A 17,195-nucleotide genomic window follows, 5' to 3' on the forward strand; every position below is an offset into this window, starting at 1 on the left:
TACTTTGCAGATTTAACAGTGTTTGCTCTCACTCCAAACTGCTTAGCTGACGAGCCCACGTTCCTTGGGCGCACTCCACGGTGTGGGCTCAGCCACACGCTGTTTATGTCTATCGTAGTCAAAGCTGCTCCGGTCACATTGGTCCCCTGGGAATTTTACCACGAGTGAGCATTTCACAGTATTAACCAACTGTTAAACCTTATGCTGACTTTTCTGTTTCCCAACTACAAACTCTCAGTAGAAGGGTTCTTAATCTAACAATTACGTGCTATACGATCCCATCTCCTCCACTTCCCCCTCTGTGATGACTTTGGCAGCACAGAGGGGGAAACACAGGCCTTGACCCTATTCCCCTTCTTCCAAATGGAAATGAATGCAGTCCTAGGACTCTTTTGTAAAGCTACTCTGTAACTTTAGGTGATTAAACTCGAGGATTTAGTTTTTGAAGGCAGATAATTCGGTCCATTGTTTTCCTCATTCACAGCCAAATAGCTGTGGGTCATGCTAGGGGGATTCTGGGACAGAAATGAGGCAAAACTAAAGACACAAAGGGAGAGACAGATAATAGTGTTGTTATTCTCTCGTTGGAGGGAGAGTGGCCGTTCGATTGCCCTGCCAGTATTTTCTGGTTGTTTTGTTCTGAGAACAGAGAGTATCTCATCACAGTTAATACATGAATGAAGTAAGTAGTTCAGGGTGGAAGCCCACAACTGGATGCTGAGTTGTTCCACTACAGTAAGCTGTTAAACAGCATTTCCAAACAGCACTGTAGAGACAACAGTCACTTAGAATCCCACTTTATTCTTTTCCTTTCATGGTAAAATGTTTGCATTCAGGCAATTACCATTATTGCTGGTCAGATAGAGCGCAACTTTCGAGATGGAGACTTTAAATTTTTCATAGGCTGTGAAATTCCATGCTAGTTGTTTACATGCACATTTTTCTATTGGACCTATATGGTAAAATTCAGGAAAGAATATAATCACATGTGTGATCTGTGACTTTTGGGCGAAGGTAAAGCAGAGAGGTTGAGAAACAACTGAACTGACTGTGGGATTGAAGTGGCATCATGAAAACGCGCAAAATCGTTTGTGCACATGAAAGAGCACAATGGAACAGGAATATCTGGTTGGCTGTGTCTCGTTTAACCAGTTTGACAAGCTGGATGGGAGTGCATGAGTAATGCGAGCAGTGTTTGCAGTACGCTGAGTGTGCACCTTTGAAGTGGGTTTAAGATTACGGTCGAAGGTTAAGATCATAACTGTGGTGTTCATTGACTTTCCCAGTTAACATGTAGAGATATGGTTCTGTATTTATGTTACTGATTAAACCACGAGATCAGTGGCACATTATCTCACTTTTTATGCCCTGCTGAGGTATGTGCATGCACATATGTGTAAGTCTGCGACCAGCTAGCCTTTTTGACTTTGCTATTGTATGGTCCATGCGTGTCATATGAGAGACCATGTCTGCAATGATTATAATCACGCCTCTGATCACGAGGGCCGTGCCCCAGCCACGCTGAGCCCTTCAATATTAACCCCCTCCCCACAGTTTGGCGTGCCAAGAACAGGAGAGCGGTACTTGAAAAGCAACTGTCTCTTTCACATTACTTCCTATGTGTAAAAACGTGGGGGATGGAGTTAGTTACATGTGTGGACTGAGTGTTTGTTTGAATTGAATGAATGAGGTGCTAGGTGGCTTTTAAAAAAATATGTGCTGTTGGCTTCTTTGCTCTCCTGTGGTTTTTGGATATGGAGCACCTGGATGCAGTCTGGCTGGTTAGAAGAGTGCAAACAAGCTCTGTTTGTTCAGTATACAACATCAGCCACAATGTGCTCAGTCCTTAGACTAATAGGAGGCTACATTGTGCCAGTTTTTTTTTAATTAGTCTTGTGGGGTTTAACTAATGCACATCACTGGCAGCAGCTTTCAGACAGCTCAGTTTTATCTTGAGCTCACATTACATTAGTTTGTTATTTCAGTGGTGTGCTTTGGGGTAACAAACATGTTGTGCTGTGATTTAAAATGTATTTTTGTTGTTTTAAAAGTTATTTAAATGTAAAAGCAAGAGGCAGCTGTAGGATATTTGTTGCCGTGAGTGCTTTAAGTAGATTAAATTGAAGTTTTATGTTAAAACACCAGGAGTGGATATTTTTTATTTGTTATTATAACCCAAGGTTGGTCTAAGAGGAAGGATGTCAAGAGGGAAGTTCAGGAATTCTGCCTTCTTATTACCAAGTCTAGAAATAGCCAAAATAACAAGTATCCTAATGATGTTGTGTAGAAATAAATAGCAGGTACAATTATGGTGAAAGAAAGAACACACTATTTTAATTCTAAGGTTTTATCTATCAAGATTACACTGAGTCATTATTTATTAAACAAAAAAACTGAGCCAAATGCAGAAGCAGCATGTAAACAAACTAAAACAAAACAAAACAAAACTAGGCACACCCTTTCCATGGGGATTAAGAGGGTCTATAAAAGCAGTGGTTTTGGCAGTTTGCTGGCCTGGAGCGTTCAGGGGGAAAGAGATCAGCAATGATCTCAGAGAAGCTGCCCAGCAATCTGGAAAGGCCAAATAATCCAACAAATTTAAAGTCCATCATTCACAATGACAAAGATTATTCACAAGTGGTAACAGGTAAGACAGCCGATGGTCTTCCCAGAAGTGGACATCCAGGCAAATTCATCCCAAAGTCAGACTGTGCCATTCTCAGAGAAATTGCAAAAAAAAAGTCAAGACTCAAATGCTGTGGCTGGACCATAAGAGAGCCGTCGCATAAACAAATGCCCACAAACCTCAATGAAATGAAGCAAAGGAGAGCAGGCCAGAATTCTTCCACAACGATGTGAGAGACTGATGAAGTCATGCAGAAAATGATTACTTCAAGTTATTGCTGCTAAAACTGGTTCTACAAGCTACTGAATCATGGCTTGGTTTCTGCTAAATAAGTAATGACATGATGATGTAGTGTGTCATGTGCTGTCATTCAGCTCAGGTTGTATTCAAGACATGGAAAGAAAGAAATATGTCCTGATATGTAAAACCTTAGAACTGATAGGGGGTGTACTTTCTTTTTACCACGACCGTACAATTCTTCCCAACAGGAGGTTAAAAAACAAACAAGAAGACAAGGAGCACCAAAGAATAACTCCAAATGAATCATCAACTACTCTTGGAAAAACAAGGGAGTTTTGGATCAATGGTTTTCTGTCACGAACTTTGAATTCTTGTTATTATTTAACGTTCTGTTGGTTCGCAGGTTGTTCATTGTTGTTTATTCTTGTTTTCCATGTTTCTAAATATCTTGAGTCCTAATTCTTTTCTTTTAGTTTCTGGTTATTTTCATGATTATTCTGTTTCAGGTTTATTTTGTATAGTCTATTCTTTTATTAGTCTTGCCCTTGTGCCTCTCTGTGTCAAATTTGTAGAACTGAGCCTGTCATCTGTCAGTGAGGGGAAAATAGATGGGAAACACAGGAGGAACAAATCAGGATGATGAGACAAGGGAAGTAGAACTCAATGTAAAAGCACAGGTTACAAAAGACTACCAAAAAAAACCGGGAAGTAACTACACAGAGATGACCGACTTGACATAAAGGGCCACAAGGGAAGGATTAACAGAACAAAAAACTAATGCAGAATATGTCTGTGAAGGTTCTCAGTCATCCAGGTCATCGTAGTCTAAGGAGCTTGAAACTCGGGCGAGTTCTCCAAGCATGACATCCCAGTGTACTTTAGGCCCAGCCACACACTCAGACAAAACCTGGTTCATCTCAAAGATAAAACTCCTAAACACAAACTTAGCAACTTAGTGTATGATGTACAGTGTAGCGGGAAATGCTCAGACTTAAATTAGATTAGATAGATTAGATGAAACTTTATTAATCCCTCGGGTGGGTTCCTCCGGGAAATTCAGTGAAGAGTGGAGAGACCAAACAGCCACTTCATAAACATATGGCACAACATAGAAGAGCCACCTTGAAGGGACAAGACTCGGCGGTCCATCTGCATCTTAAGGACAAAGGTCACTCTTTTGAGGATGCTAATGTTCACATTTTGGACAGAGAAGACAGATGGTTTGAAAGAGGAGTGAAAGAAGCCATTTATGTCCACTGTGAGCGACCATCTTTGAACAGAGGCGGGGGTTTATGACACCAACTGTCTGTCATCTATAATCCAGTTTTGAGATCCCTTCCCAGATGCCTTAACGCCCACTCACATCCTGGGCCATCTGACCTCAGGAAATCACATGATAGGGTGGAGCTAGGCTTCACAATGGGTTCACCCGAAACCCTGGCTGATTGTGCACTACACCCGTTTTCACACCTTGGCTCATGTGATTAGGTAGAGGATCATCAAGGGGTCCGTTGTCCCTCTTGGGGACTTAAAATCTGGGACTCTCCACCAGTTGCTCTTAGAACTGAAGAAGCTTCTCGGATAAGAGGTGAAACGTCTTCAAGGAAACTTAAAGAAGTCCCGACGCTTTTCTTTCCAAGCTCCTTAGACTAATGCAGAATACTCATGAAAATACTTATAAACTGAAACAAGGAACTAGTACTCAAAAATAAACAGCAATGAAAACCTGAGAACCAACAGAACGCTAAAAAACAACAAGAATTCAAAGTTCGTAACAGAGAAAACCAAAGAGGACCTGTGGAGCCGTAGACCACACGTGAATGCATTCAAATAAATTCAAACAATGGGGAACATACCATGTTAAAATGTACTTTATCAAAATATACATTTACTTCATATGTTATTTTAGTATTGCCCAAAACTGCCAGGTACTGAAAACATCCTGTGTTCAACATTTCATTGTTGTTGATTTAAATCACAGGTGATCCCAGTCTTATATAACATCACTAATTCAGAGCTGTGATCTTTGTTTTTGTCTTCCTGTAGGACCTCGTTAACACAGGTGCCAGCACCCTGTTTTTCTTCTTGTCATCTCTCGTGCTTGCTTGCATCAATCACAACACTGGAGCTGAAATAGCAGCAGTGGTGAGTACTGACTCTTTGAACTTCATCCAGTGGCATCCTGCCTAGATCTATAACAAAGGAAGCATAAACGTGTGTAGATATGGATGCTATTTTTGTGCCTTACTTTACTGCAGCATCACTGACTGATGATGTCCATAGATTTTGTTTCTTACTGACCAGGCTGCTAAATTTCCTACCACTGCACAGTTCTGTATATGTGTTTAATTACACTAATTTATGCACTTGTAGAAGTTTTGATATATCAGACAACCTCATCAGCTTATTGAGCTGTAATCACGTAGCTTTGACATTTGTTGACACGTAAATGGTTCTGCTTCCCGTTTCCACCTGTGTGCAGATTTTTGGCTTCCTGGTGACTGTCGTGTACGGAATAAACACCTTCCTGGCAGTGCGGAAGTGGCGCCGTGGCACTGGGTGTCAGGGGGTGGCTCAGGCCAGCGATTACATTCGGGCACGCACGGCATCGCGTGGCGAGGTGGAGCCACGACCTGAGCTTGCATGAGTGCTGGCAGACAATCAGGAAGACTAAGAGAAAGCCATGCTACCAGCAGCTGACTCTAATGGAAACAGCTCTGCCTTCAGAACAGTATTTCCACTCCAATGAGACAGCCACCTTCGGCTCACCGCACGCTTTTGACTTCTCATCACAACACTTCAGCTGTGAATGAGGCTCCGTGGCTTTGTTCAGCAGCCGTCCTCGCTGCTCCTGCTGATACATAAACACTTAAGTAGAAAACCCTGGTCACATTTGACGGTGTGCTTTGTAAAACCCTTCATCTACATGTTTTTCTGAAGCATTTTGAAGGACAACTTCCCCTGAAAGGCTACAAAAAGAAAGCCTGACTTCTCCCCAGCTGTGCACCTACTCTGGCTCCAGTATATGTGTTGACTTTTGAGCACGCTTTGTCTTTCACTGTGAATGAAGTCCAGTAAAACAAGGTCAGCTTTTGTACAGTCTGCTTATGTCATGCCGCTGAAGTCTGTGGTAATAAATGTGATCATGAAATGAAGAAACCAGCGGACCAGCAACAAACCCTAACCTGCAGTCCAACCATGACTTCATTGTTCTTTCTCACAGCTTTTACCTTCTACCTTTGAGCAAGCCTGACATTTAATTTTTTAATTATACATGCGCTCATGAAAGTCTCCTTGTCCTTGTCTTGGCTAATCTTACACATCTTACTTTTACAGATGACTTTTAGCCACTATTGCCATGCTGCATTTGCTGTCAGCATTTATGGAGTAAGTGCAGATTACATTCACTACATTAGTCCACAACACTTAAAATGGGGAAAAAATAACCAGTCCAGTCCAGTTGGTTTGACACAATAACAGGGACATAATTTTCAGCAGAGCTTAAAAAGTTTTCCTTATAGATGTGTGTTAGGTCTACACTGTGAGCCTGGAGGAGGTTATATCAAGCAATGATAAGGTAATCCGTATCTTAATTTTGCACACGTCCAACACTTCAGGTAACACAAATCTTAAAAGTACATCAGTGAGATTAATTTTAAAGCAAACATCAGTAGATGGCGTGGTTGAGACCAATGTCATTAGCCTAGACACTGCTTCTCAGGTACTGACCCTCCTATATTACAAAAAAAAATCACAGGGTGCCTCGACCTAAACACTGTGTTTCCTAATGCCTTTCTAAATATTAGACTTGATGAGTCTGTGGGGTGGAAACATGGTACATTTAGCAAATCTGTGGTTGATTGAAATGTTTGTATATGTATCTACAATGATATTATCCCACATTTCATGTATTATGATATCCCTATCCTTCATTACCCTTATAGCAGCCTCTGCAAAGCCCATCCATCCAATACTGATTTCTCTTTAATATTTTTCAGTTGGTCAGTGCACCTGAAGTAAACAGGAAGTTAAACCTTTGTCTACTTATTTAGCATCTGATCTTCTTTTAATGTACACTACAGTTAAGACCTGAACCTTATTCGGGCAAGTTGACTATGGCCCCCTCTTCTGGTCTTTATATGAAATGTATCTTTTTGTTGCGTCAGTGGATCGGGTGTATAGTCAGATGATTTTACATTAGTGTGTTTATAAGTGAAGGACCAGAAATGTATTTGACTGTGGATTTTTTTTTTAAATTAAGACTAATAAATGCCCTGAAGATGCTTGATTAACCAGGCATTTCTTAGATTTTAAATAACTTATGTTTTAATGCTGTTTCTCTTGGTTTGGTGATTGACATAGACGTATGAGAAGACAATCTTGTTCGTATTTATGTGTGTGTAACTTACTTTGATGGATTTGTTTTTGAGTAATACTATTACCATGTTCACTTAAGAATTTGTACAGCAACAAAATCACGCTATTGCATTATGCTATTTGGTCATATAAACCGACCATATTTGTCAAACGCTTATCAAGCTGCAGCTCTCTCTGTGTACGACTGTGCTGCAATATGTTACGAAATTTGTATTTATGAGAAAGAAAAGGCTTTCTGCTGGTTTGCAGGTCGTGACATAAACGGCAAACAATGATCCGATCACGAAGAAGTGTGGAGACTTCACACTGGTTTATAATGACATTATTGAAATGAAGACAGGTTTTTATTCAAACTTTTTTTTGCAAAAAAAAATCCAAAACCAAACAAAAACTAAACAAGCAGGCAACATACATCTACACTGGTTTTACAAAGGTACCCGTTTATAAAATGGTACTGTGTGGGGATGTTGTTCGAATGTTTCAAATAAACTGAAGGTTCTCCTACTTCTTGGAAAGAATAAATCATTTAAAACCATTTGGGAATGTTTGAAATGTGCACTTTCACAATGTCTGTACCCGTGTTACCTTTTTAAGCCTGTTTAAAGTTAAGGTTTAGGACAAGGGTGTCAAACATAAGGTCTGGTGGCTGGAATTTGCCCAGCAAAGACCCCAATCAGGCCCGCTGGATGACTTTGGAAAATGTGAAGAAGAACACAGTTTACAGTTTTTCCTACCCATGGCCAGTCACATTACACCAAAGTAATTAAATTACAGATTTCTGTAATTTTACACATTATTTCTTACAATCTAAGCTTGAAGAGTCGTGCTGAACGACTTATTTTATTTAATACAACAGCATTTCTTTACCATGTAGAAAAACTGAGACATAATTTTTAAATTGTTTATGTTTGTGTTGATATTTCAATGAGTGAATCCACAGTTACACTTTTTACACAGAGAAACTGGAATTTCACCGATCCAACCCACATAAGATCAAAGTGAACTCTATGTGGCCCACAATATAAAATGAGTTTGACATTCTTGCTTTTCACAGGGTATAAACGATCTATAACATCATTGCAGACGGGTTCATGGAAATCTTAGCTCTTATTTTGCATAGACCTGCAAGGTCTTTTTCTCATTTTGTTCATTTATTTCCACTCAACTTTAAAACATGAAGCTACAGCTGTAACAGATCCATAAAATTTACCGCACTGAAAAATGCGGGAAATGCCATGGTGGCCAATTCCCAGTCATTTGTTTTTAATTCAGTGCTGCTGTAGCACTCGTGTAGATTTCATTAACAGTCACTGTGGCGTTCTAGTGCATCTAATTTGTCAGTAGTGGCAGTGGATGGAGAGAAATCATACATCACACATGCAAAAAAAAAAAACACATACAATGATTTATATAGCAGATATTTAGAATTTCTCAAAGTAATACTGCATTAAATGGTTTTAATAAACTGCACACACATATGCACATATGAAGAAATAGCACACAAACAACAAAAGAGCAGGAAGTCGACAAAGTGTGTTACCTTAGTAAGTGTGTCAAAGTAGCATGATTTCTAATGTCTTCAAGCACATCACAGAAACTCATATGAGGAAATAAACATAAGATAAACAAAGGTTATCCTCAGATTGTAAAATAGGCTTTTATAAATCTACCACAGTTGGACAGAGGTTGTAACCAGCCAACCATTCTCTTCTTGTAATATAGGCTACAAAATTTTTTATAACTTTGTTTCCTAAAATGTCAAAACACTGTGAAAAATGTGAATCAAATTAGAATGAAACTGATTGTAACTCATTCAAACTCTGAAAAGGAGGAGACACAAACCTTTTGGGGTTACAACAAGAAAAAAACAAAAAGAGACCTACCAAATCAAGCATGCGTTGCTACGTGCTCTGGTAACCACTCTTAAATAAGGCATGAGCCAAAATTAGCTTTATTTAATTTAGATTTTTAATTTAAAAACAACTTTTGTTTTTTTTACATGAGCTCATTTTGAGTTTGATGCCAGTAAAATGTTACAAAGCTGTCATTACAGGGGCAACAATAGACGGCAAAATGTTGTAAATTTGTGCAATCCAGAAAGAAATTTGGTGCTCAACACATTAGGAGCATCTCTGGAAACCTGTATCGAATGTTTGTGATCCTTAGTTCTATAATGGAAATCGATGCATGGGCTTTGGGTAGACACTAATAATCAAAAATTTAGCACACAAAGCAAGAAAAAAACATTCAAACAAGCGGCAAAAAATGTTTCTGCATTCTATAAGCATAGTTCATTTAATATAGACTCAAGTCAATCGGAAAAATAAAGTCAAAAGGGAGCCTGGGGCAGGCCTATGGGCTCCCCTAGTGGTATAGTTGCACATCTGTGAAGGCATCATTTATGCTGAACGATAAATCAGGTTTTGGAGTAACACATTCTTACATCCAGCTGTGTCAGGTATTGCCGTGCATTACTAAGCGAGACTAGGCTAAAACACATTCTGTACATACATATTAAATTAGGGGCAACCTAATGGCTCAGGGGGTTGGGAAGCACATCTGTAACCGGAAGGTCGCCGGTTCGTTCCCCGGGCCTCTGTCAGTCTACAACTGTAGCTGCCTCCACCAGTGTGAGAGTGAATGAATAGTGGAATTGTAAAGCGCTTTGGGTGCCTTGAAAAGCGCTATATAAATGCAATCCATTATTAAAAGACTTTGGTTGGTGAACTGGCCTGCTTGTAAACCAGATCTGACATCTATTAAAAACATTTGGAGCACTAGAAAACAAAAATACAACAAAGGAGTTGTTAAGCTTCTGAAAGTAACAAAGGGAAAGCAATTTATCTCCAAAAGCATAGCAAGTTGACTCCTTAGGTCCCTTTTAACAGACTACAGAGCAGATGCAACGCAGCTGAGTTGTAAACACGCCCCCTTTACAGTTTTTTTAGGAAAAGCTTTGCTGTAATCAATCTCTAAATGAGCCTACTGCTTTCAAGTAAATAAGAAGAATTCTGAAAGCAGCATCTGATGCTTAAAATTAAATATAGGGTTTAAATGATTTGTATATCTTTGCATTTTACACAGTGTGCAAACTTTATAGGAAACAGGGTTATAAACATGCTGTCAATTTAATAAAGGATAATTAAGCAGGCCTCCTGGTCTGAATTCCTGTTACAGCATCATTACATTATTAGTACATTGGTAAACATTTATTCAATAAGGCATTTTGCAGTGTTCTAGTGTGCAAACATGTAAACAGGGCTAGAGCATTTTCCCCTGATTTAGACATAATGCATGCACATTTTGATGTTAATAACTGCTTCTCCATAACATGAGCAGAAACAGTTTCACAGCTTCAGGAAAGTGTTGGAGTGATAGTAGCTCTTACATTTGTGGCAAATGATCTAAGACACTGGAAGTAAACTTGAACATGAAAAAAGAAAAGAACATGTTTTATAAACTTTGTGTAACAACCAATAAAACAGAAGGCTGGCGTGTTTGATGCATCAGTTTAAAAAGTATTTTTTCTAATGTGTGAATTGCACTAAAACCTTCTTTGTTCGTGTTCGGCGACCTGAAACTGACCAACAATGAGTCTGACCTTGATACACAGTGTCCTTCTGTAACTCTATTGCACAAAACCAGGCAGGTGTTTGCAAATATCTGCTCGGCAGTGTTGATTTTTACTACAAAGGTTGAGACTGCATGATCACACATCTTCTGCCAAAGATCCCCACAGTTTCAGTCTGAGTCAGAGTCTGAAAATTCATCTACAAAACAAAAAAAGAGAAGAAAACTCTGCGTCAGACGGAGTATCACTTCTCTGGGTGCACTTTCTGTGGACGAGCTACATCAATAAGGAAGAAAATAACAAGCGCACAAAACGTGGTGCACTTGGAGAAAGGCATTTTTTATCTTTTGAACATAGAGAACTGTCTAAGGGTGCCAGTTTTGTTTTCATTAACAGAGTGCACGCTTTAAGGAATGAAATGAAACTTTTTTGTTGAAAGGGTTGGTTCATGCTTTGCACAAAATGCTTTGCACAGTGGGATCAGACATCAAAGTGAAGTTTATAAATGATCCATCTCTGAATGTGTGCTGCCACCTCAGTGTGGAAACAAAATACTTCAGTTATGGCACTGAAAGCATGCAATTAAAAACATGTTTACCTGAACAGTTTACAGGTCCAGGTGTGTCATTCAATTCAATTCAGTTTTATTTATTTAGTGGCAAATCGCAATAATAATCACTCCAAGGCACATACTCTCACTGGCCACTTTATTAGGTACACCTGTTCAATCACATGGGGGCAGCCCGCTGTCAAGGTGACCTGCTAACCTTCACAGTGAGGTGGAAGTTGATTTAAGTGACTCTGAATGTGCTATGGTTGTTGGTATTTATTTAGATCATCCCTAGGTTTCACAGAAAATTGTTCAAAAAAAGAGAAAATATCCTTTGGCTGAAAATGCCTTGTTGATGCCAAAGGTCAGGCGACCACACTGGGTATCACTCCTGTCAGCTAAGAACTGGAAACTGATGCTACAGTTGACACCAGACCACCAAAATTGTACAATATAAGATTAGAGAAATGCTGGCTGGTCTGATAAGTCTCTACACAACATGAAAGCATGGACTCATCCTGCCTGGAATCAACGATTTAGGCTGGTGCTGGATCTGTAATGGTGAGGGAGATATTTTCTTGGCACAATTAGCAGCAAGTTCATTATAGTTTACTAAAACTAAACTAAAAACTAAAACTAGATGTGAAAAAATGAAAAATCAAAGTTTTTGTTTTAGCTTAGTTTAGTTTAGTTTAGTTTAGTTTAGTTTAGTTTAGTTTAGTTTAGTTTAGTTAAAAACTTCATAACGACTTGGCTGATGAGGCGATGATGGATATGTTCACTGAGATTCAGGTTGTCTACAAGACTGTGAGTCAACTGCTTTCAAACCGTTAAGTGTTTTCATTATTTTATAACAATAAAAGCTAAACTGAAACAAGAAGTTCAACTCTGGAAAGTAACTGGATTGAGACTGGACTGAGACAAGCAAAAAGTCAAAATGAAATGAAATAAAGACTAACTAGAAAATGTAACTATAATAACTCTGCTTGGAATTACAAATATTATCAAGTATTATTGCTGATCATTTCCATCCCTTTATAACTACAGTGTCCATCATCTGATGGATGCTTCAAGCATTTGCCACAAAGAAGAAAGAAGAGGGTCCAAAACACAACTACCAAGGTGTAACTAATAAAGTGACCAGTGAATGGACCTGTACTCAGAGCCTGCATAAAAACTAATTTTATTTTTACCTTTTTCTCTCCTATTATGAAACTACATTAAACATGTACTTATATGTACATGAGGTGACTTTGTTACCTTGCTGTCTTGACGGTTCCTCGTTGGACTCCCCTCCTTGCTTCAAGAAACTGGCCAGCTCATTAAAAATGAAATAAAAATCTACGGCAAAAACAATGGTGGCGATGAACCCAAATATCTGCAAAAAGAGGCAAATACATTGTGAATACAATGCCAAATGTATTCAGTTATGGACTATGCTGATGATGATGACAGCGTTACCCCAGCAGCCTTTGAGGAACCGTCTGAGTATCTGGACACTGCCATTATTGAGATGATGAAAAAGATAATGGAGGCAGTCACGCATCTAATGAAATCCTTTGAGAGAAAAACACCGGAGCTGATTCAGAGACACAATCAAACACTACACGACTAATTTCTTCATTTAGCGCCGCAAGATCATGCGGGGCAAAGTTTCAAGGTTCTTTCTGAAACAGCTGCTCTCACCGTTAGAGGCCAGCAGAAACCTTTAAACCTCTCGTTGAATTTGGTGGAGTAACCAAACAGCAAGAAGAGAGAAGCCAGGAATGCCAGCAGGGGGACGGTCACAAATGCTGCTGCCGAGGATCCAGCGAAGCACACGAATGATATAAAGGACAGACCCTAAAAAGAGCAAGACAAAACAAAGAGAAATAGAAAATAAGACAACTCTTTGGCATTTGAAATAAAAAGTTTAAGACGCCAGATGGTGTGGAGTTATTTCCAAGTAGGATTCTCCAAGTCAGATCTAAATAATGAACTGTAGCAGTGCCCCGAAGCTGTTAGTCTGTGTGAATTACAGCTTCAGGCCCACTTCCTGTAAGGAGATACAGCTGTTAAAAGCTATTCACACAGGCTTCTACTCCGTCACCCTTCTCTGTATGCCTCCCACATGTATGCTTGTGCAAACATCCACAAAACAAACGCAGCTAAAATAAAGGAAAATGTTTTATTGGTTTTTATTAATCATAAAGACGAGACGGCCGAGCCCGCCTTGTCTTTGAAGCTCCCCACAGGAAGAGCTGGACACACCACATCAGCACAAATGAAGGCGAGCCCAGACGCTGTAATCTCAAACAGCCACGGCCATCTTGTCTTTGTCTCAGTCAGTTTTCCCACACTAGCCTGATCGTAGGAACTCTAAACCCAAACTCCTGCAGCTATAAAAATGCTGCTACCGAGCGATGTAAAACTTTCCTGTAAGGCAACACTTAACAGTAAAGTTTTGAATATATTCTGTTACAGTGTGGCTGGACTCGTGTCAGTAAAAAAGAAAAAAATTATTGTTTCGATTATAATTATGTAAAACTAATTAAAAAGAAACGTTACAGTTAAATTAAAAAGAATCACTGGGAAAAAGACACTGATTAATAGATTATCAATTAACAAATCTTTTCCAACCTATACTGGCCAGTTTCATTCTAAACACTGACAACATCCAAGAAGAAAAATTATTCAAATATGCCATGAGATATTTATGGAAGACATTTATTTCCTGTGAGTGTGAATCTGTAACCTCTCAAAAACATCCATCATGCATTACGTACCGAGCTGAGAAGCCTCACAATCTTTAGGTGGCACGCTTTGCCTCAACATGTGCCTCTTATTAACAGCTTGTTTGCATTTTGGAAACATGTCAAACACTACACAGTCCTGTCTTTTACTGCACATTAAATGTAGACCCTGTGGTTACACAGAAAGACACAGTGGTCTGACACACTATGTACAGTATTGCATGCTCAGCAGATGCATATATGAGCCTGCCTGATATGTCCAAGCAGCGCAACAGTGGTATTATGGTATGATCTATTTTCTTTAGAAGCCTCGTGTGTAACATTTGAGTTCAGCGACTGTGGACTTGTGTCGTATTATTTGAAATCTTTTTAATCAGAAAGACAATCGCACACAGATGTGTGAGTTCATTCAAAGGTTTCCCAACTACTGCAAGGACGTTTAGCTTACACAGCAACTTAAAGCAAATGAATTTAGCTTCATACCTCGTATCATACCTTTACCACTGAGATAAAAACGTAACATTTGAAAAGGCCACCCTTCATTCAGACTTGGCCCTCATTTTTATACCGGTGGATTATTGTTTGTGGTGCTGAGGTGAAGGAGAAAACATTTTTAACTGTTTGGCATTTAAACAGTTGCTTCAAAAATCAAATAAGCAAAGAGTTGGAAAGTATAAGAAACAGATTTTAAAATCTTGAAAATCCTGCAAAGCATACCACTCACATACAGCGAGATGCACTGACATGCTTCACTTGTGAAAAGTTTAGGAATGGACTCACTGAACAGAAGTGCTGCATAGTATATCACAAATCTCCTAAAATAAGCCTAAACCAGGCGTGGTATCTCACCTACAGTCCAAGTAGGACACACTTCTGACTTCTACTGTTGACAAAAGTCTTGTGTTGCCCTTGATTTCTTTATATTTTGCTAGCAAAATGTGATTTAGATGGAAATACAGTATGTAAGGCAAAAACAGTTTGTGCAGTTCGAACAAGCCTGAAGGTTAATATTTGATATGGCCACCTTTACTCTAAGAACAGGCTGAACTCTCTTAGGCAAGCTTTCTTGTCATTTCTTTAAGTCTTTGGATGTTGGCTGGCTTTTTTTCTGTTCTCTGTCAAGATGATCCCACACGGCTTCAAAAATGTCGAGATCAAGGCTCTGCGAGGCCAATCCAGGACTGATAGTGTCTCATTGTCTGTTTTTCTATCCAGGTATGATTTTACTGCACTGTGTTTTGGGGTGATCGTCATGCTGAACAATGAAGGTGTTGCCAGTCACATGCTTTGCAGATGGTGGATCAAAATCTAATGGTACTTTTCTCTCTTCATAATTCCACCAATTTGGCCAGGTTCTCCAACATCAGCCCCAAACCATGACAGAGCCTCCACTTTGTTTCACAGACACTCACTGTTGTACCTCTCTCCTCCCCACTTCCATTTAAACAACCAAAAATATCAAGTTTGGTATTAACACTACATCAGGCCTGTTGCCACTGATTTTCAGTCCACCTCTTGCATGATTTGGCATACCTCACTCTTTTCATTTGTCCACCACTTGTCCAGTTTTCTGAGATTTTTTTTAAGGACACACTGCACATCATGCTGAGATATGCCAAGCTTTCAGCCAATAGTTCTGTGAGAATCACCTTGTTTGTGCAAAAATTTAATTTTATCTCTATCAAGCTGTCTTATCGTTGGCATTATTAAAGATTCGACCACAGAAATCGAAACAATGTATTTTTGCGACAGGCTGCTAATAACAAAGAGGCTAAAGATACAACTGTTTCTTGGCTGAGTATTATGTGGTTTAAGTAAAATAAATCTGAAAATGTTTAACTACTGGGGCTGTCCAAAGAAAAACTTTTAACAAGCCTGGCACTACTGGTCACAACAAATTCTGGCTCCTTCAAGAATATAGGAAATATAAAGATATTAGGGTTGGCTAAAGACTTTTGCACACTACTATCTGGGTCTTGTTTAACGTGGGTTACAGGCCATTCCACGCTGTGAAGCAGCAGTAAAGAGACTGCGCTTTGTGTGGGAGTGTAGAGCTGTGCTCCAGGCGACATACAGAAAAGGATGTGACTGCGGGGAAGATAACTGCTCACTCACAGCCCAGCATGAGCCGAATGTCACATGACACAGTTTGAGGGTTTGCAGCGAGAAGACCCTTCCCACAAATAACTCGCGATGCTGGTAATCTCACACTAACACCATGGCGCAAGTTTTTTTTCAGTATTTGGTTTGTTGAAATCGACAATAAAAACCCAAGTTCTTCTCAATATATTTGAACTTGAAATGAATTGTGCACAAAAGAGAGCCTGGAATTACACCGTGGTTTACTTGGATCATTGACAGCGTGGACAACAGTGGTTACCTCAGGCTTTTCACCGCGTGTCCATCCAAACCAGTACGATCCAGTATAAAGTCAGTCAGAGTTTCCTAAGCTTGTCTCACGGCTGCTTTAAACTTACTGTTCTTTCCGTTTCTAAAGGAGACCTAACGGAAACCGAGTGAACCTAAAATGACAGTTAACCAAGCTTTTAAAGTTATTTCTGAATGTGCGCTGAAATCAACACAGTGCAGTGTCTGCAAAAACTGCCAGAAACTACCCACAACTCTGCGCCTTTGGTGAAACAACGGTCCACTGGCGCTCAGATTTGCTGGCCTGGCTCATCGGGTCATTTCTTACCACTTCAGCAATAAGCAGCATTCCTTTCCTGGATGTGACGAACTCTTTGCTGGGAAGAATGGACTTCAGGACAGCCTGGGGCGGCCGGTTCGAGCTGGGAGCCTCGATGTCCCCCATTGTTATGAAAAGAAAAACTCTCCTCGAGCTCCGGGCTGCTCAAACTACAAGTACTGCAGCGATTTTAGTGCAAAATAAACACACACACACACACACACACACACACACACACTCAAATGAGATATGAGGAGGCGTGAGGCTTCTCTGAGGTGGAAGCGGAAACAATGACAAGCTCGGAAATGCAGCGCGAGCGCCAGAAAAAAAGAAGTGCAACATCTGCTTTCTCCAGATGTGAAATGCGATGCCCCCAGCTGCACACAACGGCGGAAATATACAACTCATGATGT

At 39.8% G+C, this 17,195-nt stretch overlaps 2 protein-coding genes across 2 annotated transcripts in view; one reads left to right on the plus strand and one right to left on the minus strand.

Annotated features, from left to right (window-relative positions):
- Positions 1-7,747, plus strand: part of cmtm4 (CKLF-like MARVEL transmembrane domain containing 4) — a 19,864-nt gene extending 12,117 nt beyond the window's left edge. The window contains exons 3-4 of the mRNA XM_080884048.1: positions 4,913-5,011; positions 5,349-7,747. Coding sequence (XP_080740174.1) covers positions 4,913-5,011; positions 5,349-5,513 — 264 coding nt within the window. The 3' untranslated portion in view covers positions 5,514-7,747. The remainder of the gene's footprint in view (positions 1-4,912; positions 5,012-5,348) is intronic.
- On the minus strand, positions 5,546-17,108 carry cmtm3 (CKLF-like MARVEL transmembrane domain containing 3). The gene is made up of 5 exons (XM_080884049.1): positions 16,792-17,108; positions 13,051-13,206; positions 12,826-12,921; positions 12,625-12,742; positions 5,546-11,013 (listed from the first exon to the last, which is right to left on the minus strand). Exons 1-5 carry the CDS (start codon positions 16,906-16,908, stop codon positions 10,985-10,987), a joined length of 516 nt encoding a protein of 171 aa, XP_080740175.1. The 5' UTR covers positions 16,909-17,108; the 3' UTR covers positions 5,546-10,984.
- Positions 17,109-17,195: the final 87 nt, after the last annotated feature.

The sequence above is a fragment of the Rhamphochromis sp. 'chilingali' genome (assembly GCF_963969265.1).
Source record: "Rhamphochromis sp. 'chilingali' genome assembly, chromosome: 6".
Lineage (NCBI taxonomy): Eukaryota > Metazoa > Chordata > Actinopteri > Cichliformes > Cichlidae > Rhamphochromis > Rhamphochromis sp. 'chilingali'.

Coding starts and splice junctions, on each gene's coding strand:
- cmtm3 (XM_080884049.1), bottom strand. CDS start 16,908: ATGGGGGACATCGAGGCTCCCAGCTCGAACCGGCCGCCCCAGGCTGTC. Junction 12,743..12,825: donor GTTCCTCAAAGGCTGCTGGG/GTAACGCTGTCA, acceptor CTCTTTTTGCAG/ATATTTGGGTTCATCGCCAC. Junction 11,014..12,624: donor GGAACCGTCAAGACAGCAAG/GTAACAAAGTCA, acceptor TTTGTTTTGTAG/ATGAATTTTCAGACTCTGAC.